The sequence below is a fragment of the Zootoca vivipara genome, chromosome 13 (genome assembly GCF_965207765.1).
Source record: "Zootoca vivipara chromosome 13, rZooViv2.hap1.1, whole genome shotgun sequence".
Lineage (NCBI taxonomy): Eukaryota > Metazoa > Chordata > Lepidosauria > Squamata > Lacertidae > Zootoca > Zootoca vivipara.
Genome location: NC_142596.1, coordinates 6,021,237 through 6,049,022, shown reverse-complemented (window position 1 = coordinate 6,049,022; position 27,786 = coordinate 6,021,237). Strand labels below are relative to the sequence as shown.

At 45.9% G+C, this 27,786-nt stretch overlaps 1 protein-coding gene across 1 annotated transcript in view; it reads left to right on the top strand.

The window, feature by feature from the left end:
* Positions 1-2,264: 2,264 nt before the first annotated feature.
* The window catches only part of LIPC (lipase C, hepatic type), a 53,673-nt gene continuing 28,151 nt past the window's right edge, over positions 2,265-27,786 (top strand). Inside the window, exon 1 of the mRNA XM_035132173.3 lies at positions 2,265-2,449. Coding sequence (XP_034988064.3) covers positions 2,365-2,449 — 85 coding nt within the window. The 5' untranslated portion in view covers positions 2,265-2,364. The remainder of the gene's footprint in view (positions 2,450-27,786) is intronic.

Below are 27,786 nucleotides of genomic sequence, written 5' to 3'. Positions count from 1 at the left end.
GGGCATGCCCCTTTTCTCTACAGCAGGTTGGTCTCTCTGGGTGCCAGGCCTCTTACTGATGGCATTCCCTCCTTCACCCCCTGTCCAGGACTGTTTCCTTCTGACCTGGTTATACATTTTCCTGCTGTTAAGATGTGCAAACATCTTATCTGGAATTGTCCTTGGTGTCTGTCCTAGCCCACAGCTTTTCCCTGCTCCGTAACTTCACTACATCTTCAGAAAAACCACTTTTCCCCACCCAGATCCCCGTTTTGGTCACTCTGTCAAAGGGAGACACCGAGGGTGTGTGCGCCATATTTTATCTTCTGCCTTTTCCAGCCTCAGTTTCAAAACCTCTGCTGAAAAAGGCCCTCAACAGCTTTTTCCAAACGCCAACTGCTTTTATGTTTATATTAGGGCTGGGCGATATCTGGTTTTCAACATTGTGATATATCACCAGCTAACCATCACTATATACCAAAATACCACAATGTCTGAAATAAGGGGCATTGCCTGGCTTCATGGTTTTTTGCATGTTGTGATTTTTGAACAGCACACACACATATTATTTATTCAGAATAAATTGCCAGGTCAAAAAAATTGAAACCAATATCATATAGACTTAAAACCAGTTTTGGACAATATATTGATATATCGCCCAGCCCTAGTTTATGTATTGTTTTAAATGTACACCCTGCTTCTCTTTATAAAATCAAATCAAAGCTGCTTACAAGGAATTCATAAAAAGCATAAGGCACAAGGACAATTACTAAATCAGTGTCACACACAGAGGAGCCTTAGGGATCATCTGAACACTTATATCCCAGCTTGATAACTGAGATTGTCAGCAGGACATAATTGGTTGCTCCCTGAGTTGGTAAGGCTCATTTGACAACATCAAGATGTTGAACATTTAGTGTCATCAGTTCTGTGGAATCGGACTCTGCCAGTAGAAATTCAGCAGGTGCTTTCTCTGACAATTTTAAAATGCCTGCTGAAAACCTTGATACTCCACATGCAATTAAAAATACATCCTTCCACATTGGTTAATGGATGCCTGTTTTTAACTTTTTAATAAGTTTTTATTAAGGTATTGTGTTTTATTGCTGTAAATTATATTTTATTGCTGAGCAATGTTTACAAAGATGCATTATAACCAGGGACAGTACTGCCAAAAATATGTCCATTAGTTAAAACTGCATACAAAAAAATGTGTTTATCCATAGCTGCCAAGTCTCCCGTATTCCCCGGGAAACCCCCGTTTTTCCAGCTGCCCCCAGCCAAAAAAACCGAATTTTTTTGTTTTCCCCCAGTTTTTTCTGGGCGGAGCATGCTCAGAAGCGACTTTTGATGCTGCTCTGCCCAGTTCCAAAATGGCTGCAGCGCGACATCTGGTGTGGCGGCCATTTTGGAATTGGGCACAGCAGCATCAAAAGTCATTTCTGAGCATGCTCCGCCCAGTTCCAAAATGGCGTCAGCACTACTTCCAGTATGCTACTTCTGGTCCGGTCCCTTATTTTTCAGAGAGGAACTTGGCAGGTATGTGTTTATCAGGAGAAATTCATACCAAAAAAAATGATGAATTTTCATGAGGATTTAAATCTGCAAATTGCTGGATAAATTTGGTGAACTGAATTTTAATATTGGAAAAATAAAAAATGGAGAGAAACAATACGGACAGATCCTTGCATCCTGCCCCGTTCCTTCCTAGATTCACTACCTCCATCACCATGGGCCAGCCAGGATTTTGGGGGAGGGGGCAGGACGTTTGTTAGGGAGGGCAGAACTGATGTGATTGGTCAGTTAGTTAAGTATTTCTTTTGTTTTACTTGATCTAGGACAGGCATCCCCAAACTTCGGCCCTCCAGATGCTTTGGACTACAATTCCCATCTTCCCCGACCACTGGTCCTATTAGCTAGGGATCATGGGAGTTGTAGGCCAAAACATCTGGAGGGCCGTAGTTTGGGGATGCCTGATCTAGGAGGACAGCTGTCCCCCGCCCCATGTCCGCCACTCTGCTTAGCTTTATCACAATATAGTTCAGAGAAGTGGGGAGGGGATACCACAGTATTTCATAAAGCAAAACACACAACCTCACCTTTTGATCCGTACAAGATTGAACAAAGTTAGTTAGTTCCGTTGTGGTTTGGGGTTAGGCTAGGGGTGGTTCTGTGCTGTTAGGCCTAAAAGAAAAGACCAACTCAGATTAAGGTGATGTTTCTTTGGGGCCAAAGAGGGGAAGACACTGAACTCCATTTTAAAGGTTAATCATTAATGAGCTGCTAGTCCTCACTATGTATTGATGAGCAAGGGGGGCTATTCCTTTCCTGTCTGTGCCTACATCACGCATGAGAGCAGCCTCTCTTGTGTAAAAAGGCAAAGAGATGAGAAGTTTCCTGATCCTCTCACTTCTGTTCCTTTCCTGCTTTGCTGCTAGTCCTGAGACTCCAAAGAGCAGGAAGAAGAAAGGTGAGCTGCCAACTTTCCAGATTTCTAACATGCATTTGTGGGCACTGTGCTGTGGCTGATTGTGCTGATTAAATGGTAGGTGCTGTTCGAGGACAAAAAAATGGGAAAATTCGGGAAAATGTGGGTCTGCTCCGAGTGCAAGGAAGGCAGGATTGGGCTCATATTCTCCCCAGATTGGTACGGTAACTCTTATAACTGGACTGAAGTGGCTTTGCGGAAGAAAAAGAAAAAAAGATTAGCACCCCTAAGTATCTGCTCATTGGGAAACTGGGGACAGTATTCTGTAACAAAGACTGAAATACTAGTGAAAATCTAGGCGACTTCAGGGTAGCTGAGCAAAGCCAGCCATGGCTGGATCGAGCAAGGCACATCTGCTTGCAATAGTTTAATTGTGTGTGTGTTGTGTGTGTGATATCTGTGGTCTCAAGGAAAATCCCACATCTGGGCTCTCATTCTCAGCCCCCTTTTGTTCATCTGTGTTGCCTGAAGTAGCACAGCATCCTGTTCCTTTGAATCAGAGAGAGATCCTGGCAAAACATCCGTTTGTGTAAGATCATTGTAAAGTGAGAAGGGCTGCTGCAAGCTCTGTTGATTTAACCAATAGGTTAATAAAGTAATGTTTTTGTCGGTCTACAAGTGGACGGAGGCCAACTTTAACATGGTGGGAGGAAATTTTGATCACTGGGCCTGAGAGCCCAGACCATTCCTGGAGCCAACTGGGCAATGGCGATGGAGGAGGAGAGAGCACAGGTGGCAATTTGTAGCCTGGTGGGGGGAGCCCAGTTGGGGGGGAGGGGTCAGGTTAAGCATGTCTTCACCATCACTTCTCAAAACAGCCCCTTCTGAAGACTATGTTTCCTTTTAAAAAAACATTGGGACTATGCCCCTCCTTGCATTGCCTCCCCTTGGGTGCTTACACACAGGTGAATATGCCTACTGCAAGGAAGGAGTGGTGCTTTTTTATTATTTTACCAGGAATTCTTTTTAAAAAACAAACACAAAATATTGTTAGCTACTTTGAAGGCTTATTGCTGGAACAGCAGTCTAGAAATATTAGTAAAAAATTAATAGCATGGGGGATGGGGAATTGGTAGGAGAATTTTTTAAAATACAGGATGTAGGTGACCCTTTGAGCAGCTCCAGAAAGGCTGCGTTTTGGTTTTGAACTCCTGCACCAACAATTGCCTGCTGTCTCTTGCTCTCACTCTCCTGCACTTATAGGAGGTTGCAGCAATGGCTCTGCAGCCTCAACAGTTATAATAATAATTTTATTATTTATACCCCAGCCACTCTGCGCGGCTCCCAAATAGAGGACTAAAAACAGAATAAAACTTCAAACATTAAAAACTTCCCTAAACACTTAAGTTGGAATGAGTCTGAAACTTGAATTTAGCAGAGTTTAGGAGTAGCCTTTTAAAGCGGGGGGGGGGGGAGGAATAGCTGTCAAGTTCTCCCTTTTTTAAAGGGAAATCCCCTTATGCTGAATAGGCTTCCTCACAAGAAAAGGGAAAACTTGACAGCTATTGGGGGGGTGTCAAATCTGAACAGCCAGCTTTCCCTGAATAACCTCCACCTAGCCTAGCATTTTTTATCTCTTCCTTGTAGCTAAAGTTTGGATAATTTCTATTGCTGCTCATAACCCATTTTACCTGTTCAATCTGCCAGTGGTTGCAATGTAATTGGCATAGCAATCCATTCCGCTTAAACCATTTCCCCGAAAGGTCACCCCTTTACAAACAAACCATCGACCTGTACTGGGCTTGGGGGTTTTCTAGCAGCCAGAGGAGCCCTTTAACAGCAGTCTTGCTGAACCATGTGTTGAAATGGTCCCATTGCAAAAGGCATTATTGCAAAAGGATATTGCAAACCCTTTTTTTAAATGCACCCACTTGCAAAGGGAATACCTACTTAAAAGAGCACACCTAATAGAACATCAACTTGTGTGCTGAATACACATTGATGAGGGTCAATTTAGTCTTGTTGGTTTTCTGCAATTGGCAGGAAGCACAATTAAAATAGAGACTGCATACAGCACATAATGTAAGGTTATGCCACCCTGCAAGCAGGTTTGTATCAAAATGCGAACCAAATCAACCTCTTACGGACATGGGTCTCTTTATGGCGTCATGCTTGCCATTTCCACAAAGAAGAGAATGTTCCAGGAGTGGCTTGTAACCACGTCAGTAAAAAAAGACACACTGTAAGCCTTTAATAAAGTACAAACTGCTTATTTGCAAATAGACAAGCTGAGCCACACAATGTAGTCACTAGGCCTAGGAATACCAACCTTTCTCTTTTTTTGTAAATAATTTTAAATTGATTTTACAAGTGTAAAATTATAATCATATGAAATGCGCACTCGGATTTAGAGATTTCTCTGAATCGCAAGACTTCCCACCATCCCCTCCATGGGTCCTATTGTCATCAATTTCAGCTGCATATTATTTCATCATCCAGATTTTAAACCTATCCATATCATCCAAAGTATTTGTTACATTAAAAGTGTTGTTAAAATCCTGCTATAGTTTTCATTTGCTTACAGTGGTCTCTTAAATAAATTATAAATCTTTCCCATTCTTTCTTGAAAGTTTTGTCTTCTTGGTTCCTGAGCCTTCCGGTCAGTTTTGCCATTTTGGCATAGTTCAACAGCTTAATTTGCCATTCTTCTCTGGCAGAGACTTTGTCTTCTTTACATCTCTGGCCTAGAAGCATCCATGTGGCTGTCATTGCATACGTGGAAAGTCTTTTCTGCTCATTTGGAATCTCTGTACCTACAATTCCTAATAAAAATGCTTCTGGTTTCTTTATAAAGCTTATTTTAAACATTTTTTTTCCATTTCATTATATATCATTTGCAAGAATGCTTTTACTACCTTACACATCCATTAGGAATGCCAACCTTTCAAACAGCATCGACTCCCCGCAAAAGCACACACTTTTTCAGTTTCCACCGAGGCTGTTTTTTCCCCAGCCAATAGCGAAATTCAGTGCTTTTCTCACTGCCAGCATCAAGCTATTTCTCCAGTCTCCAGCTACAAATGCACACAAGCAGAACACTCATTTCCAGTCCTAGCTCTGCCTGTTACATGTCAGCTGCAGATTCCGGTTGCTCAGAGTAGCCACCAGTCATCACAAGCCATTAAGCAAGCGACTGAGCTGTCCAAAAGCCAAGAGAGCTGGGCACCTCTCCACTCAGCACAGCACAGCAGCATCCCGTAATGCTCTTTTAATGAGAACTTTGGACCCAGCCCTCTCAGCCATCTTTTATCTCTGACAGGCATAGCTGAACAGTGTTTGCTTAGCAACGGCAGCCATTCTTCTGTCAAATACCGCACTCACTTTCACTATGGTTAATTGGAATGATGTTGCCCGGTGCCACAGTCATCAAGATGCTGAATTCTTTTTCCGATGGGTGGAGAAATGCAAAGAAAAGCAAGAGCAGGAGGAGGATCCTGGCTCCACGACAACATCTGAGAAATTAATTTTACTGTCAATTTAAGATTTGAAGTTAGGGGATTTTGCTTTAAGATTTGAAGTTAGGGGATTTTGCTTCCACCTTGCTTTTGTATACTGAAATGGGTTAAATAGAATACAAGTAGCCTCAAAATATTATTTCCCAGGGCCTGGAAAACACCCACGCCAGCTTCTTAACAATTGTAGGGTGCCTTTTGAAATTCTAAGCCTTTGCCATTCCTCAATATTGCTGGTGGCTAAATAGATAGCATGACCCACAGACATTTCACAGGTGGAAATAGAAAGGATTACTGCCTACCAGCTTGCACATTTGTAGGTGGGGAAAGCTCATTTACATTGGATGTGTTGTTGTTTTAATTCTGTAGTAGCCTGTCCTCAACTGGTTTCAAAGTCAAGGGTGTTGAATATATACTAGAACAGGGGATGAGGAACCTGGAATTGTTGGGTTCCAACTCCCATCAGTCCCCGTCAGTACAGCAAAAGGTCAGGGATTGTGGGAATTTCAGTCCTGCAGCATAAGGAGGTCGACAGCTTTCCCATCCCTAATCAGGAGGCTGCTTTTCAAAGTGGGAGGAGGCATTATATATATTTAATAAACCTAGCCTCACATTTGGCACCTGCTTTGAGGGTTCTGCTCTGGAAAAAAAGGAAACAGAAATATAGATCGAACTACTCCTGAGCAGGTGCAGAGTGCATTTCCCTCATTGCTGAAGGACTCCAGAGAGTCCTCTGTAAGATGAAATCTGGAAGGGGAGGAGGGTCGGAAGATGGAGCCTTTGAAACCCTGGACAGAAGAGGCCACATGGCAACAGTTGCTTGCAAATCTTTCACCTTGACACTCTCAACTACAAGGTTTATTCAGGAGACATTGGGGGGTGCAATAAGATTGCACCCAAATTTTCGCTGACTTTGTTTTAAAAACATGCATGTGTTTTCGGGTTTCTTTGTCGCTTTGCTAAACTGCTTTCACTTGGGCTGTCTACCAGATAACACTTATCTAAAAAGCACCTCCAGGCGACAGAAAACAAATGAGAGATGCCAGCCAGAATGAAACACAAGGCTGGAAATTCTGCTTCCTCTCCGCCCCACTGCCCTGTATATTGCGAGCTGATTTTGCAGCTTGGTGTTCTGGTGTTGAATGTGCAAAATGAATAAATGGTAGACATGACATGGCTTCTCCAACGGGATCCTCTCCCCTTCCCTAGCATTTCGGAAAGAGAGAAACCACGCCTTTGGCAAAGGTTAAGCTGGGCCTCAGGGAAAATGCTTGGCACCAGGCAGTTCTGCCTGCAACCATTTCCGACCAGCATAAGTACGTTTTCATGGCAGTCACAGAAGGGCCCAGCTCCAGGCATTTGCCAAGGCTGCCTCGTGAAGGCCACCCGTTTGCCAGTGGCACTGAGTAAACTATTTTCTGATGGGGCCTGATGTTGGATAAGCAACTATTGTAATCAGTGTTTTCCTACCCCGAGCTGGAAAAAGAATAGGAGCACAGCAACAGTCCATCCAATGGATTGGTGGGGCATTTGGCTCCAGAAGTGGCTCAGCCATAGGATAGTGTTGCTTTGGGTACAGAAAGAGCAGCACTTGGAGAAATGAATGCTGGAAACAAACAGCCTAAGAAACTCAAAAAAGAACCTTTTGCTTTGTGCCAGGCGTGGGTCCTGTGATGCAAAAGGAACTGTTTCTTTGTCACCTTTCATCCCTTTTTCAAAATGTGCCAAAGGCTGGAGGTTTTCTGCTGACCTGTGGCCCAGGTACAGTTACCAGTTACCTGAACAGCATTAGGGTGCAATGAAGGGCATTGCATGTCTTTAAAACAACAACAACAGGTGCAGCTGGGTTTTTTTACATCATGTATCTCTCTCTCTAAAAAAAGAAACCCCTCTGGAACAGTAGCTGCTGTGGGGAACAGCAGACAGAGAGAACCCCTTTGGGCAGTAGCCTAAGCAGACTTTTGTGATTAATGTTAACCCTTGAACATGCCATATTGTAAAGGACTTTTCAATATGAAGGCTTTCTGGTCACAACTCCAGGGACTCCGTTTATGGCCAGATGAGGACTGGTTTGTTTTCATAAAACCTTTTGTAGCAGGAGAATGTGCTGAGATTTGAAGGATGAGATTTCCCAGAACCTGACATCCTGTACTTCCCTTCTCCTCTTCCTCTTTCACAAACAGGGCGGACACATGGATTGAATTAAGCTGAGCTGAATTTGCCATTCACCTCTACCACATCCCTCCCAGGGCCTCAGACTCTCTCCATTCAATTATTCCAAACTCTGCCAACAAGAAATACTAGCTAGAATGTGTGAAATATTCCCCCCTAGTTAATTATGAATGGAGGGGTGTAATTTCTCCCTTGGTCTTCAGGCTCTAAATTCAATTATTCCAAAATCTGCAAATAAGAAATGCTCGCTAGAAATGTGTGTGTGAAGTTTTCACCCTAGTTAATTATGAATAGAGGGGTTTAACTGCAACCCAGCAGTAAATAAGTACTGTACACTCCTTGAATTAATACCTTCCCCAGGCCTGATCATCTCTTTCTAGTCAGGAACAGCCCTCCCAGGGCACAAGCTGAGCAACAGGAACCAAAAACTGGGCATGGGCGTAGACAGGGGGGCAGGAGGGGGCAATTGCCCCCCCAGAAGCAGGGCCGCTGGCCAGCCTGCCCCGCTGCCCGCCCGGTGCCGTCTCCCTTCTCCCTGGCTGGCTGTGGGGCGGGCGGAGGGAAAGCCCTAGAGCCGTGCAAAGAATTTGGCTGGCTTTCCCTCTGCCTGCCCCACAGCCAGCAAGGGAGAAGGGAGACGCCCCCTCGCCCCTGCCGATCGCGCGGGGGGAGGAGGGAGTCGGAGCAGCCTGATTTCGGGCTGATCCTGGCGCCCCCTCGCCCCTGCCGTTCGAGGAGGGGGAGGATGGGGGTCGGAGCAGCCCGAAATCGAGCTGCTCCGATCCCCTCCTCCCCCTCCGCGATCGCCGGGGCGGGTGGAGGGAAAGCTGGCAAGGGAGAAGGGAGCTTTCCTTGCCCCGCTGTGGCCCCTCCCCCTCCCCTTGGCCCTGCCCCTTGCCCCCCTAATTTTCATCCTGGCTACGCCCCTGAAACTGGGCACCATTAAAGACAGCAGAGTGGGACATAAATGCATCATATAAACAAAGACTAGGCACTGAGCCAAGGGGGCGCCCTCTCAAAGCCTAATAAGCGAGACACTGGGCTTTGGAAGAAGGCATGTGCTTCTGACAGGGTCCTCTGATCCTGGAGTCCTCCCTCCTCTTTCCCAAAGCCTAGTTAGTGCTTTTCCAGCTTTGGGAAGGAGGTAGGAGGGCTGGGGGAGGGCTGCCAAATTTTGGCCTCACACAGGGCACCATAGTACGTATCCAATTCCATCGCTGCCGATGCACATTTGCTCCGATATAAATTAAATGGAGTTCAGTAAGGCACAGGTAACTGGGTTCAGGATTTCAGCATAGTTTTACAGACTTTAGGTGAGGTATGTTACTTTTAAGGGACACGGGTGGCGTTGTGGTCTAAACCACTGAGCCCCTTGGGCTTGCCGATCGGGGTGAGCTCCCGTTGCTCGGTCCCAGCTCCTGCCAACCGAGCAGTTTGAAAGCACACCAAAAAAGTGCAAGTAGATAAATAGATACCGCTCCAGTGGGAAGGTAAATGGCGTTTCTGTGCACTGCTCTGGTTTCGGTGCTCCGTTGCACCAGAAGCAGCTTAGTCATGATGGCCACATGACCCAGAAAAACTGTCTGCAGACAAATGTCAGCTCTCTCAGCCTGTAAAGCGAGATGAGTACCGCAACCCCAGAGTCATCTGTGATTGGACTTAACTGTCAGGGGTCCTTTACCTTTTTTTAAAAAATGTTACTTTTATGGTCATTTAACGGATGGGGAACTAAGCCAAGGCAGAAGTCCAGAAAGCTGTTGCCCCTTCCCCCACTTGCTGGCATCAGCTCCCTCACCCAGTGTCCTGCAAGAGAATAAGATGCTCCAGATTCCAAATGCCTAATGGAAGAACTTCTAAGTGGAGAATGTGCTGTGTCTGCACAAACAATGAGTGTGTGGCGGTCAGGGGTGGGCACAGTTCTGCCCCCCTTCTTTGTGCCCGTTACACAATTTTGACCTCTTCACGGCCATTCTAGACAGTCAGAGGAGCTGAGTGCCAACGTCTTCTTGGAAGGCCCTACTGTGGGCTGGTGGGGCAGAGATGTTTGATGCCCCACAAGCGCAAGAAAATAGTATGTATGGAAGACAATGAGCCCCGAGCTCTTCTCCTTCACAGGCTAAATTTCTAAGCATCAGGGATGTCTTTCCTTTCTTCAGATATACAACACTGTCAGCCCACACAACGCTGCAAGCCTGAAGTGGTTGAGTCAATGCATCATTTTAACACTTGGTTGAGCTGACTGTATAAACTGGAATTAACCTTTGGGTAAGGAGAGGTTACGGGGACCACCAAAGGTCATACATTAATGTTTAACTAAGTGTTTGCTATGCTTCCTTTCCGAAGGTTATACTATTAAGAGCCCCAGGAGGAGATACATTTTTTCACCTCATTTTTTTAAAAGGCTCAGATACATATAGATTAAAAATCCTTTAAAATTCATGCATAATAGTTACACTTTAACATAGTTACGCTCTGTCGCATTATCTCACAGTAATCCTCATAGCAACCCTCTAAGGTGGGTGAGCACCATGAGCCTACAGGATCAGGCCAGTGGAACCATCTAGTCCAGCATCCTGTTCTCACAACAGCCAGCCAGATACCTGTGGGAAACCAGCAACAGGACCTGAGCACAAGAATCACTCTCCCCTCCTGTGACTTCCTCCAGCTGTGGAGGCAAAGCATAACCATCATGGCTAGTAGCCATTGATAGCCCCCTCCTCCTCCGTGAATCTGTCCAATCTTCTTTTACAGTCATCCAAGTTGGTGGCTATCACTGCCTCTTGTGGGAGGGAGTTCCATAGTTTAACTATGTGCTGCAGCTGCATGAAGAAAAGCTGCCATTTCTCTGTCCTGAATCTCCCAACATTCAGCTTAATTGGATGTCCACAACTTCTAGTTTATGAGAAAGGGAGGGAAACTTTTCTCTTATTGACTTTCTCCGTGCCATGCCTAATTTTATAAACTTCTATCACTACTAAGGACGCAGGTGGTGCTGTGGGTTAAACCACAGAGCCTTGGGCTTGCCGATCAGAAGGTCAGCAGTTCGAATCCCCGCAATGGGGTGAACTCCCATTGCTTGGTCCCAGCTCCTGCCAACCTAGCATTTTGAAAGCACGTCAAAGTGCCAAAGATGTGCTGCTCTGGCTTTGTCATGCTGGCCACATGACCTGGAAGCTGTACACCGGCTCCCTCGGCCAATAACGCGAGATGAGCGCCGCAACCCCAGAGTCGGTCATGACTGGACCTAATAGTCAGGGGTCCCTTTACCTTTACTATCACTACTAAAAAGTCCCAAATGCTGTAACCTTTCATCATACATTTTTTGCCCTGATGTTGCAGATTGAGGACCGAATTTCATTCATTTATATTCTATTTCATATATTAATAACATTCAGATTATTTGTGCCTCAAGCACCATATTTTTTTTGGCAGTGGTGGAATATATTATTGCCCCCTTTACCGTAGGCATAGAGAGAGAGAGATTGCTGTCTGAACTGTCAGCCCTTTGCAGGGCCTGATTCAACACAGTAATGCTATAATTCACCCTGGGGCTGCCCAAGCTCCTGCCAGCATGGCTATACAATGCTGAGGCTGATGGGAGCTGTAGTACAAAACATTGGGAGAGCATAAAATTGTGGGAGCCTGGAATAATCTCTGTAGTGTTATCATTCCTCACCAACAGTCCCTGCTGTATTCTGGACCCTGTTAAGTCAGTTTTTATGTTGTACTATTTATGCCTATTGGAGATTGGTTAACTTAGACCCATGGTTCCCAACAGGGGGCATACGCCCCATGGGGGGGGGCAATTTGATTTTTATGGGGGGGCAATTTGAGAATGTGTTATTAACAGTGAATAGCCTTTTAGGCTTCCTCCACGTGAATAGGAGTTCATTTTTTGAATAAGAATAATATGTTACTGGGGGGGAGGGGCACCAGGATTTTAGAAGTGCTTAGGTGGGGCATGGCCCAAAAAAGCTTGGGAACCACAGAATTAGCTTCCCTTCCCTTCTACTGCATTAATTAACAGTCCCTTAAAAATGAAGCTACATCTGGTGAGCTTCAGAAGCTGGTGCAAGGCTGGCTGCTGCAGAATAAATGGATCTGCTCCAGGGAAACCCTCGACCACACCCACCTTTAGGGAGAGAAGCGCAAGAGCACAGGCATGAGCCATGCAAAAGGTCCCAGGTTTACGCACTACTAGACAGAGGGTGGCTCCAGCAGGGTGTCATGGGGTCCTGTTTTGCGAAGGACAGCCCTATATGCGGTAGGAAGGGTTGTCAGAGGACGCAGTGTTCAAAATTTACCAGGCACAGTTTGCACCTGGCTGTCAGCCACTTGCAACCAAGTCAAGATGCCCGGGTGCCAGGATGGCACCGGACATCTCCACCATCTGGAGATGCGTTCCTGGGGATCATTGGATCTGGACTGTTTTCACACTGAAAGATATGACTTTCTAGCCGCCCGGCCCCCAAATAGCAACTAGTAGGGCTTCCATATGTCCATTTTCCTGGACATTAACGGGATTTCAAAAGTGGAATTGATGTCTGGGGGGAATTTCCAAAAGGCAGATCTTAGGCAAGTCAATTGAAAAATTGTGGGGTTTTTTGGCTCTCAACAACTTTTGGGTTTTCCTTTAAAAACCCTTTGAAATATGGCAACCCTATCTACTAGGCGTTCCATTTTGGTGACTGTAACCCTGGTTTCAGGAGCCATTTGGTGCCTAGCTTTAAGCTTATTTTTTCTGAGTTTCTAATGCATGGTGGCTCAAGGGCCAAACACAGCCCTTGGCAACATTTGACACACCCACCCAGCTCTTGCGCTGCCTAACCAAAGCTGGGTAAGTGAAGCACTTAGCTTTGGGAAGGATGTGTGAGAGCTCCTAATTTAGCCAGCTTGGGGAAGGCTGGGACGGGGGTGTCAAACTTTGGCCCCACTCCCCTCCGCCCCCGTGTGCAAAGTCAGTGTGCAGCCTGTGGGTTCTGTGCTGAAGGAGTCCTCCATCATGTTTGGCCCAAGCCCAGTTGAAAGCTAAGGGACCCTAAGAAGGGGGAACAGGAGGGGCCATAGAGTTGGCCTCACCGCAGTGAGCAGCACCTGTTGGGCCGCAGACTGAGTGAGCACCTGGTCACAGGCCTTTCCAACAAGGGTAAGAGAGGCTGTTTCTCAACTCAAGTCAGAGTAATTGTTTCTGAAATACCTTCTGCACGTACTAATCAGTGTCCCTTTTGGGGCTGCCTCCATCTCCATGTGGGGCTGGCAAGGACCTCCTGCCTGGAAGCCTGGAGAGCTGCCGCTTCTCCTCGCTATGGTCTCTAAGCTAAGGGCTCCTCCGCACTTTCCTTTGTCCCATGATTTTTAGGCAGTGGGCCAGAGGTTTTTCTTTTGTCCCACCACTTACCTGGGAAAACACACAATTTGCTACTGAATTGGAATAAACGTCAATCTGCAGAAAGAATAGTGGGCATTTGTTCTGCTTCAGCAGTAAGCAGTGGGTTTTCCCTCGGAAAGCGATGGGGCAAAAGAAAAAATCTCTTTGATCTGCCAATCACGAGGCAAAGATGAGCCTTGACTCTGTAGAAGGCAACTTCCTATGTCCAACAATCAACACACCAGCAGTGAGGCCCCAGGCTCAGGGGCCTCAAACTCTGCTTTAAAAAAACCTGCCCCCCCCTGCAAAAAAAAAAGGAACGAAGATACCTGAGTACAAGCGCCATTTCCACTCTACAGCTCCCATGTCTTGCCTTGATGAAATAATACGTTTTTTAATGAACATTGTGTGCCGATTTCCTATAATTATTGACAGCACGGAAAGCTGGAGGATATTTTCATTCTCCGGGCTAACAACATACAGTTTATATTGTTATAAGAATTTTGAGGTCATATCTATATATATATATATAATAATTGTTCATAAAACATGTACATGAATGTACAGTACAGGCACATGTCTGAAGCAGCACAGGAAGACAGGCCTTTTTGACACCATTTTGACTCTCTCTCTGACCAGGTGTTCCTCTGCAAGGAAGAAGAAGGGAGGGGGGAACCTTCTCATTGTCTCAGGAATTAAAGTGATAATCCCTGGCATCCTGATACCTGGGTGCCAGACAAAAGGGTGTGATTAACTTGGCTGGGAAACAGGGAAATGTAAATATCTCTTTTTTGTTGATTAGGTTTTGGGGGCAGGGTCCAGGATGCTCAGATTACTACCACCAGACCTCCCCTTTCATGATGTACCTATGATGAATCTAGGGAGGGGGGTCTTGGGCTACACCCCTTCTGTGACATATGGATGATGCTTCTGGGGGGTGGGCTGAAACCAATTTCAAATTTCTTTTTAAGGGCAAGACACCTCTGTTTGGGGTGCCTTCCTTGTTCTCCTGCGTGAGAGGAAGGACCCTGTTGCAACAGCGAAAATAAAGGCTTTGCTTCTCAAACTTCTCTGGTTGGCCTCTGTTATATTCTCCAACCGATGGAGAACCCAATAAGGGAATAAAGGCAGATTTTTGCCTATATCAATATCAAGGAAAACACAGGAGAGAGAAATACATAAATATGTACCAATGGGAATTATGGGACCAATTCACGCTTACCCACAGTGGCGGTGAAGCACTTTCCCCAAGGTGTGATCACACCCTGCTCTGACAATCTGTGTGTGAAGGAGCCATGACTGGAGATTTGGGGGGGGGGTGATTCATATGCATGGGGGTGGAGAAGTCTTGTCCTCAGCTGCTCTTGTCCCAGTGGGCTGGGAACAATCTGAAGGGCTCAAGTGACAAAAGGGGAGATTTTGGTTGACCATTAAGAGCTGCTGACTGCAATTTGGAAATGGAAACAATTATTTCCCAATTCTAATAAATTTTGTATTTAAAACATTTCGAAACCTCTCTTCTGATATGTTTTTTAAAATAAAATTGGTTGACTTGTGGAATACAGTCGTACCTTGGTTGTTGAACGGAATCCGTTCCGGAAGTCCGTTCGACTTCCAAAACGTTCACACACTTCTGATTGGCTGATTGGTCCTGGAAACAATGCCAACAGTCAAAACGTAAGTTTGGCTTCCAAAAAACGTTTGCAAACCAGAACACTTACTTCAGGGTTTGTGGCATTTGGGAGCCAAAATGTCTGAGTACCAAGGCGACTGTATACCCTCCAACATGCTGCAGAGGAAAATCAGGACACACATCTTTTGGGGCCATGCCCCAGGATGGCTTCTGTAATTCCAGGTTGTCCCAGTCAAATCAGGAAATTTAATGAAGAAGAAGAAGAAGAAGAAGAAGAAGAAGAAGAAGAAGAAGAAGAAGAAGAAGAAGAAGAAGAAGAAGAAGAAGAAGAAGAGAGTAGTTCTTGATCCTTTTTGCTTTTTGTTCAATGAGGAACGCCAAGGTCAACCCCAAAGGCCAATGCCTTTTTGAGTCAAAGATATTCATCATTCGAACTCTGCAGCTTTCCCTAAGCCTTGCCGATTTATAGCAGGCTTGCTCAACTGCTTCCCAAAATTTTAAACAAAGTGGCTTAGACCTCAAGATCAATTAGGAGGTGGCACGTTTACTGCCTCCTCCCAGCATCAGCCCCCACCCCACTCAAGGGCAGTGAGTTCAAGTCTGCAGAGTGGGCTCAAAGCACCAACCTTTTGGCCAATGGCAGCTGATGTCCCCCATACCTGGTGGGGCTGCTAGGGTATGGCCAAGGGTATGGCCAAGTTGCTCTGGTTTTCTCTCCATCCTAGCTCAGTCCTCTTGATTCTGACTTGCAGCAGCTACCCAGGATTTCAAATAGAAATCTTTCCCAGCCTTACCTGCAAATGCCAAAGATTGAACTTGAGCATTTCTGCATGCAAAGCAGGTGTTCTACCACCTATTGGCCTTTCCTCTAAAAAGTAAGGTTCTAGTCCTCATAGTTCTATGTAAATAGGAAGCAGCCGCATGCCGAGTCAGACCATTGGCCCACCTGGCTCAATATTGTCAGCACTAGCTGGCAGCATCTCCCCCAGGGTTTCAGCCTTACCTGGAGATGCTATGCCAGGAATTGAACTTGAGACCTTCCGCCTGCAGAGCATATGCTCTCCCATGAATCTATAGGCCCTTCCCATGAGGGACTTGGCAGTGCCCCCTCTACACACACACCCCAATGAAGTTGTTGTAAGAATTCTGGTGCTATGCATGAGGCATCCAAAACAACCTAGAGTATTGCATAAATGCTAATTATTAATACTTCTGTGGTCAATTAAAGTAAAACTTTCACCTACATGTTTTTTATCTTGTCCATTTACAGCTTTCATTTGGCAATAATAATGTTCAGGAAAGCACTAAAAAAAAATTCCCATTACTCTGCAAAATATTTTAAGAGAGTTTGTTAGCTCAGGCATTTCAAGATGGTGCTGAGCTGTCAATTATATGTTTCCAGTTAAAGAAATACTGTGGTTCTCTGACCTAGATTTCAGGGATTTTTACTGATTTGTTTTTGTGGTTCCCTGCTGTATTTATTGTACTGTATTATCCTATCTGATACTGTGGCTGGCACACCTAGTGACCTTAGGGGGCAAGGAGACGCCACTAATCAGATTGTTACCCTGTACACTCAGAGTATTCTATGAATGTTTTAAAATTTACCTCCGTGTCCTTCCTGGAAAAGTTGCTGAAATGAATTTCCTGGCCCACTCAATGACTATTTATTCCAGCTGATTGGAAACACATACAGAAAGAAATCCAAGCTTTAGGTGGAAGTGCTTTAGTTGCAGAAGATCCTTCTCCCTCTGCATCTAGGCAAAGCAATGTGGAGACACCGACCAGCCTTTTTGAGTGCATTGTCTTTAATACAATACTGTGATTAAAGACCATTTTTATCCCTAATTTGTACAGTCCTTGGGCATGTAGGGTGACGTGCTCTACCCCATCAGACAAGCCCAGAAGGGCCGACATCCGGCTGCAAAAAAAAAAAAAGCGTTTGTGTGCCAAGGCAGCTCGTGGAAGTTATTATTAGCTCTAATTAGCAAACCCACAAGCATCTCCACCTGCAGAGCAGGGGCACTCAAGGTGAGGGAACGACAGAGATGCACTCAGATCTAGGAAGGCAACTCGGAAGCAGCTCCCAAATGGCTGGGAGTCTGTCTAACACAGGTCTCACCAGTATATAACTCGGGGCATTTAACTCAAAGGACCTCAGCAGCAGAAAGGGATCCAAGTGAGCACTCAAATGTTGACTGTTTAAACCTGTTTCAATCCTTTCTTCAGCTCAGCCAAGGGGGGGCAGAGAACCACTGAGTTTTGCCCTTCCCAGTGAAAGTTTGTTCAACAGGTTGAGTGGCAGGGCTTTCTTTCAGCCGGAACTCACCAGAAACTCAGTTCCGGCACCTCCCAGCTGGGCGCCATTGCCAATATAAGAGAACAAGAGAGGCGTTCATGGTGAGTTCTGGCACCTCTTTTTCTAGAAAAATAGCACTGTTGAATGGGAATGGGAAGTCCCCAAGGTCCAGATAAGGGAATTCTGCTCACATAACTCTATAACTGGGACGCAGGTGGCGCTGTGGGTTAAACCACAGAGCCTAGGGCTTGCCGATCAGAAGGTCGGTGGTTCGAATCCCCGTGACGGGGTGAGCTCCCGTTGCTCGGTCCCAGCTCCTGTTCGCAAGCACGTCAAAAGTGCAAGTAGATAAATAGGTACCGCTTCAAGCAGTAAGGTAAACAGCGTTTCCGTGTGCTGCTCTGGTTTGCCAGAAGCGGCTTTGTCATGCTGGCCACATGACCTGGAAGCTGTATGCCGGCTCCATCGGCCAATAATGTGAGATGAGCGCCGCAACCCCAGAGTCGGTCACGACTGGACCTAATGGTCAGGGGTCCCTTTACCTTTACCTTTATAACAGGAAGGCGGAGTCCAACATTTGGGAACCCAGAGGTTCTCCCCCCCATCCCTACATGGAGCAGGGGCCTCTGAAGGAGGCATTTGTCACCTTGACAATTATCAAAATGACCAGGATGTAAAAGGCATGTCTTGTTACCAGCTAATAAAGGTTTTCGGGGGTTTTAAAACATTTCTTAAAATTTGAAGGGACAGCAAAAGAGGATAACATATTAAGGCATATACTTAGGTTGTTAACTGGCACCAGAATATGTGTGTCTAAAGAATGCTTATCAGGTGATATTTGGCTACAGCTTTGGTGCATGAACTTTGTTATGCCTCATTGTGTCATGTTAAAAGAAAAGCAGGATAAAATGATGTTTTGATGGTGTCCTATCCTAGCCAAAATTCAGAACTTTTACAGTACTAATTCAGATAAGCTCTGGAGATGGTGTCAAGATAAATACTCTACATTTGTTCTGAAAGTGCAGAGTGATTTATAGACCAGAGTAAAGTCAGAAGGGTGACATCAATCATGTCTGGAGTAGATAGACCAACTGTCTCCAGAACTGTTACTCTAAATAATAACAAAAAGCCTTGTCCACAAAGGGACGACATTCCTTTTTACTGAATTTAATTGTGGCAGAAAGGTTGGTAATCACAATTCATAAACATTTGTCACCTGGTGGTGAATGCAGAGGTAACATTGCGAGTATCCTGATATTATTAAAATTAACACGTTCTCTAAAATTGAGGGAAGGGTTTATTAAGAAATATGCTTTGTCTTCAGAATTGGTTTCCTTTTGCTTTTGGGAACCACAGATACGGTGATACTCATTGCATTGTTCTTTACTCCGTTTTTGATCAACAATTGTATTATTACAACTGCATAATGGCTTTATCATTGAGCAACTTTGTCACTTGTCTGGCTTTAAAAAAAATGAGACGCAAATACAGATATTCAATAATCTGTGAATATCATCACACAGCATCTAATTGAGAGACGTTGCTGCCACAAGATTTGGTGAGGGCCACTCAGATGGCTTTTTTTAAGGCTAAACAAAGTGATGGAGTACAATAAGGCTATCAATGGCTATTGGCCATGACGACGATGTACTACTTCCAGTACTGAAGGCAGGAGATCTCTGAATAGCAGTTGTTGAGGATTATAAGTGGGAAGAATGCTGCTGCTGCTGCTGCTGGACTGTGGTCTTCAGGTCCCATTCAGGTCCCACACTTTGGCACTGGTTTGGAGTGATTCAGACAACGTTGGCTTTGGGGGTGATAGCTATGACCCCAGGTGTGAGTAGCAATTACTGTATTTTTCCCTGTATAACACTTAAAATTAAGAAAATGGGCGGAGATTTCCAAGAGTTGTTTGGGGGGGGGAGGATTGTCCATAGTTGTTGAGCTTTTTGGGGGGGGTGGCCCAGGGTTGTTGAGCTTTTTTAAGGGGGGGGTTGCTGAATATTGATAATCCACCTGACCTCTCGCACGTGTCTTTCTGAGAACTCACACACATAGAAAAAGCCAGCTTTCATCTGTCCCCTCACCAGCAGAAGCCACCAATCACCCGCCCAATTACCACAGCAACAGCCAATCAACACCAGCCCTTGCCGCAGCCACCAATAACATGACAAATACTCGCCGACAATCTCAGGCTCGCGGCAGCAACCAACCCATACCTGCCAAGTTCCAGCCTGAGAAATAAGGGACCGGACCGGAAGTAGCAGACCGGAAGTAGCGCTGCCGCCATTTTGGAACTGGGCGGAGCATGCTCAGAAGTGACTTTTGATGCTGCTGTGCCCAGTTCCAAAATGGCCGCCGCACCAGAAGTCGTGCTGCAGCCATTTTGGAACTGGGCAGAGCAGCATCAAAAGTCGCTTCTAGCATGCTCCGCCCAGTTCCAAAATGGCCGTCGCGCCAGAATAAACCGGGGGGAAACAAAAAAATCTGTTTTATCAGCTGGGAACAGCTGGAAAAACAGGGGTTTCCTGGGGAATACGGGAGACTTGGCAGCTATGAACCAACCCCACATCCCCACAATGCACTGCCCATGTATAAGACGACCCCCAATTTTTAACGTAATTTTAAAGTAAAAAATTTCATATCATACGAGGAACAGTACGGTACTCAGTTTGTGGAACTCTGCAAAATGTGGGGATTTTGTCGCAAAATGCTGCCAAAAACTGCAAAACTTTGACACAAGTTTGTATGAGATTCCAAATTATAGGGTTCATAGTTAATTTGCCTTCCTCTGCACCACTGATTAAAAGTATTCCTAGGTATGCCAAAATTGAGGTGGAATGAATCTTAAAGCTGGATAAGTGCAGCAGAAGATCAGAATGAAGACCCATCTCCTGTCAACTCTTAGCATCCTTCACAAACTACAACTCCCAGGATTCTTTGGGGGAAGCCATGACATGATACTGTAGAATGCAGATGGTGCCCCAGAGGCTTGTGGCAAGCCTGCAAGGTGGGGGAAGGGCACAAGAGTCCCCTCCCTGCTTTGACGCCACAGCAGCAACCTAGCATCCCGTGTGAAAAAACAGCAGCAAACATTTACCCTGGGATTTCAAGGAAAAGCCACAGGTATTTGTTTTATTTTATACTCTAACTCACACTTCAAGACAAGTGGCCTCCATGTGGCTTACAAGTCAACAGTTTAAAACAGGGGTAAGCAAACTTTTTCAGCAGGGGGCCAGTCCACTGTCCCTCAGACCTTGTGGGGGGCCGGACTATATGGGGGGGGGGAGGGAATGAACGAATTCCTATGCCCCACAAATAACCCAGAGATGCATTTTAAATAAGAGGACACATTCTACTCATGTAAAAACATGCTGATTCCTGGACTGTCTGCGGGCCAGATTGCGAAGGCGATTGGGCCGGATCCGTCCCCTGGGCCTTAGTTTGCATACACATGGGATAAGGTTTTGGGGCCCTCACCAGCACAGGTATTGCAGGGGCCCCAAATGCAGCAGGGGTGTCTTACTAAATGCAAAAGTTAGTGAAATAATTACATTCCTAATTAGTAAATTCCTTCAGTAGCACCTTAAAGACCAACTAAGTTTATATTTTGGTATGAGCTTTCGTGTACATGCACACTTCTTCAGATACACTAGAAACAGAAGTCCTTCTGTTTCTATTGAAAGTTGAAGTTAACTATTAGCAAAAACATGATCTTCACAGACTTGGCTGAGTGTCTAACCTAACAAGCACAGCTTACTCCATGAATCAGTTGTTGAGATAGAAAGTCCCTGCCTTGGTGCCTCCACACAGCCATCCCATCTAAGTCCCCTCCTCTCCAGGGCTTTCCCCAAGCAATCGAAGGCTGCGCCTGTGTGAAGCCAACCTGTCCTCCGCTATTTTCATGCCTTTTCTGGTTCTGAGAGACTAGGGTGTGTGAAGGGAGCTTCTTGCAGCAGGAGTGGGAGACACCTGTGACTCTTCACCAGCTGGACTGACCTCTGCCTCTGGGACCACTCACCTGCTTTGGCTTTTGGCCCCGATTTGGCCCTGATTCTGAACTGCCCTGCCACAGTTCACTAAGCCCTGCTGCCTCTTCAGCTTTCAACACCGCCTCTTCTCAGTCTCCTCCCTCTTCTCCCTCATTGTTGTCCCACCACCACTCTGAGCCTTCTTCCCTTGGGGGTTCCCCAGCCATAGCTGCCAAGTTATCCCTTTTTTTAAGGGATTTTCCCTTATGCTGAATAGGCTTCCTCGCGAGAAAAGGGAAAACTTGGCAGCTATGTCCCCAGCTGGTTCCTTCCACCATTCCTCTGCATCCAGCCAGTCCAAGACACCCAGGGAAGCTGTGGGGTCCCTCCAGATGTTGTTGGGCTCTGACTTCCATCATTCCTGACCACTGGCCATGCTGGCTGGGGCTGATAGGAGCCCCACAGATCCCCCATTCCTGGTCTCAAGGTAAGGGCTTGAAGTCCAGAGCCTAAATGCATCCCTGATGGAATGCAACTATCTCAGTTTTTGTTTTTGTTTTTGGAAAGTTCCTGGCCTTTGAAGAAGTGGATTATAGCCAAAATCTGTTATAAACTGCTGGCCTTTTAAAGTGCCTCAAGACTCCTTTCTTGTTTTTGTAGCAACAGCTGCCACCTCTCTGGAAATCAATGCACAGGCAGGTGCTTATTTACTGAACAGAAAGAGACCCAAAGGGTTTAAGGAGAGCACGGGCCACTTTGAGAGGGAGTGAGGGAGAGAGAGGCGCTAGGGTTGCCATATTTTGAAGAGCAAGAAAAGAGGACACATTTGCCAAATTTGACTTTTAACTATAGATCGCTATGACAACTCTCATTTTACATATGCATGAAAAAAGAGGGTGTGTCCTGCAAAAAGAGGACATATGGCAACCCTACGGATCCTGGAGTACCAAAAAGGCCAATCTCAGAAGGTGCCCAAGAGAATGGGATGTGCTTTGATTGTAATCCCTCTTCATCTGAGGCACTCATCTCCGTTCCGTTGTCTCCTGAATGAGGAGTTATTTTGTCATTTGGGAGGAGGTAAATTGCAATTTGTTTATGTATAAAACATACATTTTTTTTCAGCACCTTTTGAAACTCACCTCCTTGTTTTGGTTGGAAATGGGGTCCTACCCTCTCCCCAAGTTATCCTGGTTAGACACCACCTTGGGAAAATGTCACAGTTGAACAGGGGCTTATTTTTAGCATTGTTGTTATTATTATTATTAGTAGTAGTAGTAGTAGGGTATTTATTAAATTTGTATACTGCCCTATACCTGTAGATCTCAGGGTGGTTCACAACATAAAATTACAATACAAAAAACAACAACAACACCACCACCATGGTTCTTGAGGCCAAGACAGGGTGGTGGGCAGCCATGGCTAAATCCTTCCCAAACAGGAGAGTCACTGTCTGTTATTGCTGTTTGATGGAAGTAATGGTCTGGATCAGGCAACTGTGGATCCATACCAGGCCTGGCCAATCCAGAGTCTTCATGCTCCTGCCAATCGGAGGCCCTGATGTTGCACACTCCTATTCTGTTCCATGCCCAAAGGGGGTCCTGAGGCCCATAAGTAAAGTTCAGTCACAACCCAGGAAAACAACAACAACCTTTCTTGATGTATAGGTGCAATTAATAACTGAAAGCTTTTAATTTACTACAGAAGGGGGGAGGAGGGAATGGTGCTCCAAAAGGACCTGGAACAATTACTAGTAATCAAGGCAATCAATCAACTAACCTCTGCAGTGCTTGAGGACGCCCACTTCTCCTCAGCGCCTGATTTCCTTAGGTCCTTCTTACTCTTAGCTCTGCTGCCCACTTTCACTGGCCGGATCGGGCCCAATCTCCTTCTCAATCCGGCCTGCGGACGGTCCAGGAATTCTTTTCTTTAAAATGCATCTCTGGGTTATTTGTGGGGCATAGGAATTCGTTCATTATTATTCTTTCAAAATATAGCCCAGCCCCCAACAAGGTCTGAGGGACAGTGGAATGGCCCCCTGCTGAAAAAGTTTGCTGACCCCTGCCCTATCCTGATGGCACCATAGCACTTTATTTCCCTCTGATCTCACACTGTTTACTTTCCCTGCCCCCATTCTGCACCCAGGAACAGACCTTCACACATCTGACTGTAGTGGAATTAACAACAAAAACAGTAAATTCATTTAATCTTTAAGATACAGTATCACGAAATCCTTCACATTTGTAATGTTTTCCAAAGTAATGGCACCCTTGCAGGTTGTTGCTGAGGTCTCAACACGTTCGGGAGCCCAAGCCGAGCATCTTTCTCTGTTTTGCATTCTCCTCAAAACCTTGGATCATGAAAAAGGGTTGCCTCGACATTTTTGCCGCAACCTTCTGGCTGCCTAGATTGGAGGTTGCATTGCAATGGAGCCCAATGAAATATGCATGTCGTGTGCTTATTCCAAAGACCTAATAAAAATACTTCTGCTTTATTACATTAAAGACAGGCTGTCAGAGCAGTTCACAATATTGCAGCAGAATGAGAAAGAAAGGGGTGAAAAAAGGGGGATGCGGTAAACGAACTGCATTGCTTCTTAGTTTTATGACGCCAGAATCGGCCACTGTTGAGAATGTGATGCTAAAAATAAAGGCCATTGAGTCTGAAAGCAGCCAACTTTCAATCTGCAGAAATGGCAGTTGCTTGTTTGGCCCATATTTCAGTGCATTTAGTAGCAAATTGTGTGGCTTTGCAATATATTAGGTTAACAAAACTAGAATAAGAAAGTCCCAACTGGCCCAGGAGCCTAATATACACAAAAAATAAAAAGAGAATCTGAGAGAGAGCCCCAAACTTCCAGATCTAATAAACTGTGTGGGTGAGACTCTATGAGAGCTTGGATATACAAGGCATGGAGCACTTCACACTGCCTTCTGCACAGCAAGGAAGTATTTAAATAATCCCCCTTAATTCAGGGGCTAAACTGAAAGTGCTTCCCCGGGACCAGTCCTACCATTAGGCAGAGGGACATATGCTAAGAGGCAGTGCTGGCTCAAGGCATTTTGAGGTGAACCAAAGGCCATCACAGAGGTTGAGGGCTTGTGCTGACTCAAGCTGGCCAGGTGCAGACCCCAGGAGACCCCCAGAGGGCAGCCCCCACCTAGGGAAGGGGAGGAGACCTGCTGCAACTCCTATTTGCCAAAAGACAACCCATTCCTTGGAGGCCAGATGTGCTGCCCCTGTGGATCCTGCCACCTGAGGCAATCGCCTCACCTTGCCTCATGGGTCAGCTGGCCCTGCTGGGAGGCGATCGGGGAAGGCTTTTGGTTTCTCAGTTCCTATACAACTTAACCTGATTAAAGACCGTACCAAAAGGTTTGCTGGGCGTCTATCACTACACATAAGGCCTTACAGAATTCAGACCCTGCTACCTCTCTCCATTACCCAGTTGTCTTTCTTTCAAAGCACATTTTCGCACTCAAAGAATTCTGGATGCTGCAGTTCACCCATCAGCAGAGTTGCATTTCCCAGCAGCCCTTAACAAAATACAGAATTCTTGGGTAGGTGGGTGGGGGAGGTGCTTTGGATGTGCTTTAAATGAATAGTGGATACACAGCCTTACAGTTCACTTATTGCTGTTGCTTTACTGTATGTTATTTTACTATATATTGGCCGTTTTATTGTTTTAGTAAGTAAGTAAGTAAAACTTTATTTATTTGCGTGACCTACAGGCCACTGCAACAAAGGATTCATATTACATATCCTAGTAAAAAAGTTTTATGTTGATTTTATTTGCATGGGCTCCTTTGGAAGGAAGGGATACAAGAAATAATAATTATAATCTATATCTCTATATATAAAAATGTAAAAATCGTGAAACTGCATTTTCCACTTTTCTCCGTAACCACTTGACCGATCGTCCTGAAATTTTGACACAACAATCCAGGCCACTCCCCGAGTGTTGTTGGGCACAAAAATCCCTCAAATCACACACCTGGGCAGGTATAGACCTGGTTTTCCACCAAGTCAAACAGCGCCCTCAAGTGGCGTAATACCCTCCTCCACCCCTTCCCTTCCTGTGAAATCTAAGCCACACCCACAAACCAAATGACATCATCAACCAAGCAACTGAAACCAGCAAGGCGGCCATTATCAGACCCCTAGGTCCCCACCAAATAACCAACATTGCCAAGTGGAGGTAGGGGCCTTTCTGGAGGGGATGCGGGGGGGGCGAATAGGGAGCAGGGATACGTAATGGGTCAGAACAGGGTGGGGGGAGACACAGGGATGAAACCTGCCCTCTCCACAGTATCTCACCTCGGCTTTGCAGACTAGGCCGCTTTCCAGACTAGGCCAAGTGGAGGTAGGGGCCTGCCTGGGGGGGATGGGGTGTCCGAATAGAGGGCAGGGATACGTAATGGGTCAGAACAGGGTGGGGGAGACACAGGGATGAAACCTGCCCTCTCCACAGTATCTCACCTCGACTCAGGGGGACTCTGAGGCTCAGGGGGATCTGAAGGGGGGCTATTACCCTCCATTTCACAGACTAACGCACAGCAACGCATGCAGGGCCAGCTAGTTATAATTATAATATATATATATATATATATATATATATATATATATATATATATATATGTAAACTGGCCATGTCCGTTAGTATCCACGTTTCACCAAAACCGCTTGACCGATTGCGTTCAAAGTTTGACACAATGCTGCATGTGAATATGAGAGCAAGCCCATACCATTTTCAAAGACAGATGCCACACCTGTGCCACGTAAAAACCCCAAAACCCTGTGTTTCAAAACACACCACTCAGACGAAAATGCATTCTGGGAAAAGAACCAGGTTGCAAACCAGCGCCCTCTAGTGGTGGCTACACTGGTACTACACCTATAGAACCTTCCCTCTCAACAGCACCTCAGCTGCCGTTTACGTACTAGACCAAAGCCTTTATAGACTAGTCTGAATGGAGGTACTGACTCACCTGGGTGGGGGTGGGGGGGACGGGATAGGTCAGGACACGGTGGGGCCAGTCACAGGGATGGTCCGGGGGGGCGGGATACGTCATGGATCAACACAGGGTGGTGGCAGTCACAGGGATTAGCCATGGCAACGCGTGGCAGGGCTAGCTAGTAATAATAATAATAATAATAAGCCAGCTGTACCTCAGCTCCCAAACAATTGGGAGTCGAACGTTCCAGCTCCCGAACAATCAAAAACCGAAAGTGAGTGCTCCAGTTTCAGAACGTTCTCTTGGAAGCCGAACGTCCGACAGGGCTTCCGATTGGCTGCAGGAGCTTCCTACAGCCAATCAGAAGCCACACTTTGAAAGTTGAACGTTTTGGAACTCGAAGAGACTTCCAGAACGGATTCTGTTCGACTTCCAAGGTACAACTGTAATAATACAGATGAATTTTTTGAGAAAAGTGAGTTGATTGTAAAGCAGGCAACAATTCACTCAACAAAGATAAAAGTTGTGGGGGAGGGGTAGGCAGGGGGAAATGTCCCTGGCAAGCAAGGGAGTGCCCATCGTAGCTCCATGAACCCTCCCATTAATTAGAAATGGAGACCTAAGCTATAACAGCAAATGAAATGCTTCCCGTCCCCTGCCCCCCAGAAATGAGTTTTTTCCCCCCACATAGCCTACAAATGGCAGCAATACTTGCCCAGTCTCACATTGTAAGACTTTCATGAAGCATCCAGAACGGAGGTTTTGCTGATCATTATTACTGAGCACAGCTCTCTGTAAGTTCTCTTTACTTGAAAGGGCCTTTACATTTTGAGCTTGCCAAAACGGGCCAAATGGTTTCTGTCAAAAATTTGTTTAGTGTAGAACTTGCCTAGGATTGTCACACCGCAGGATGAAGCAACAAGAACAACCCAGCACTCACCTCAGAGCATCTTCCGTCTCCGATTCACTGCTGCTGCTTCTTGCAAGTTAATGTAGCACATCTAATCTAGAGCAGGCCGTACTCTCAGATGGCACCATAATGGGCTTGTGAATAAAAGGGGCAACTTATGGAAGACATTCCAAATGAGGTACCTCAGAGCAGGCCTTAAACACAATACATTTTTCAGCAGTAATTGAGGAAATTGGTATACGGAACGTTTGTGGCACCTTGTGCCTTCAGCTGCTGTGGAACTGGGCAAGTGGGAAGGGGCCTTATCAGAGGCAAAACACCCACCAACTGACCCATGGCGCTGCCTGTGCCTGCCCCACAGACAGGGGAGCTCTTTGCTGCAAACCCCACCCCCAGTGTGGATGTGCTCAAGTGGTACCGTTGCAGCCTGTGTTGGGGTAAGTGGTGAGTCATACCCAGCATGGCAAGGACCCCATGGCATAGTACCTGTGCCTTGTTAAAATGAGATGCTTCCAGAGATTGCACTTGCAGCCTCCTGCATGTAAAAGAGGTGCTCTGCCCC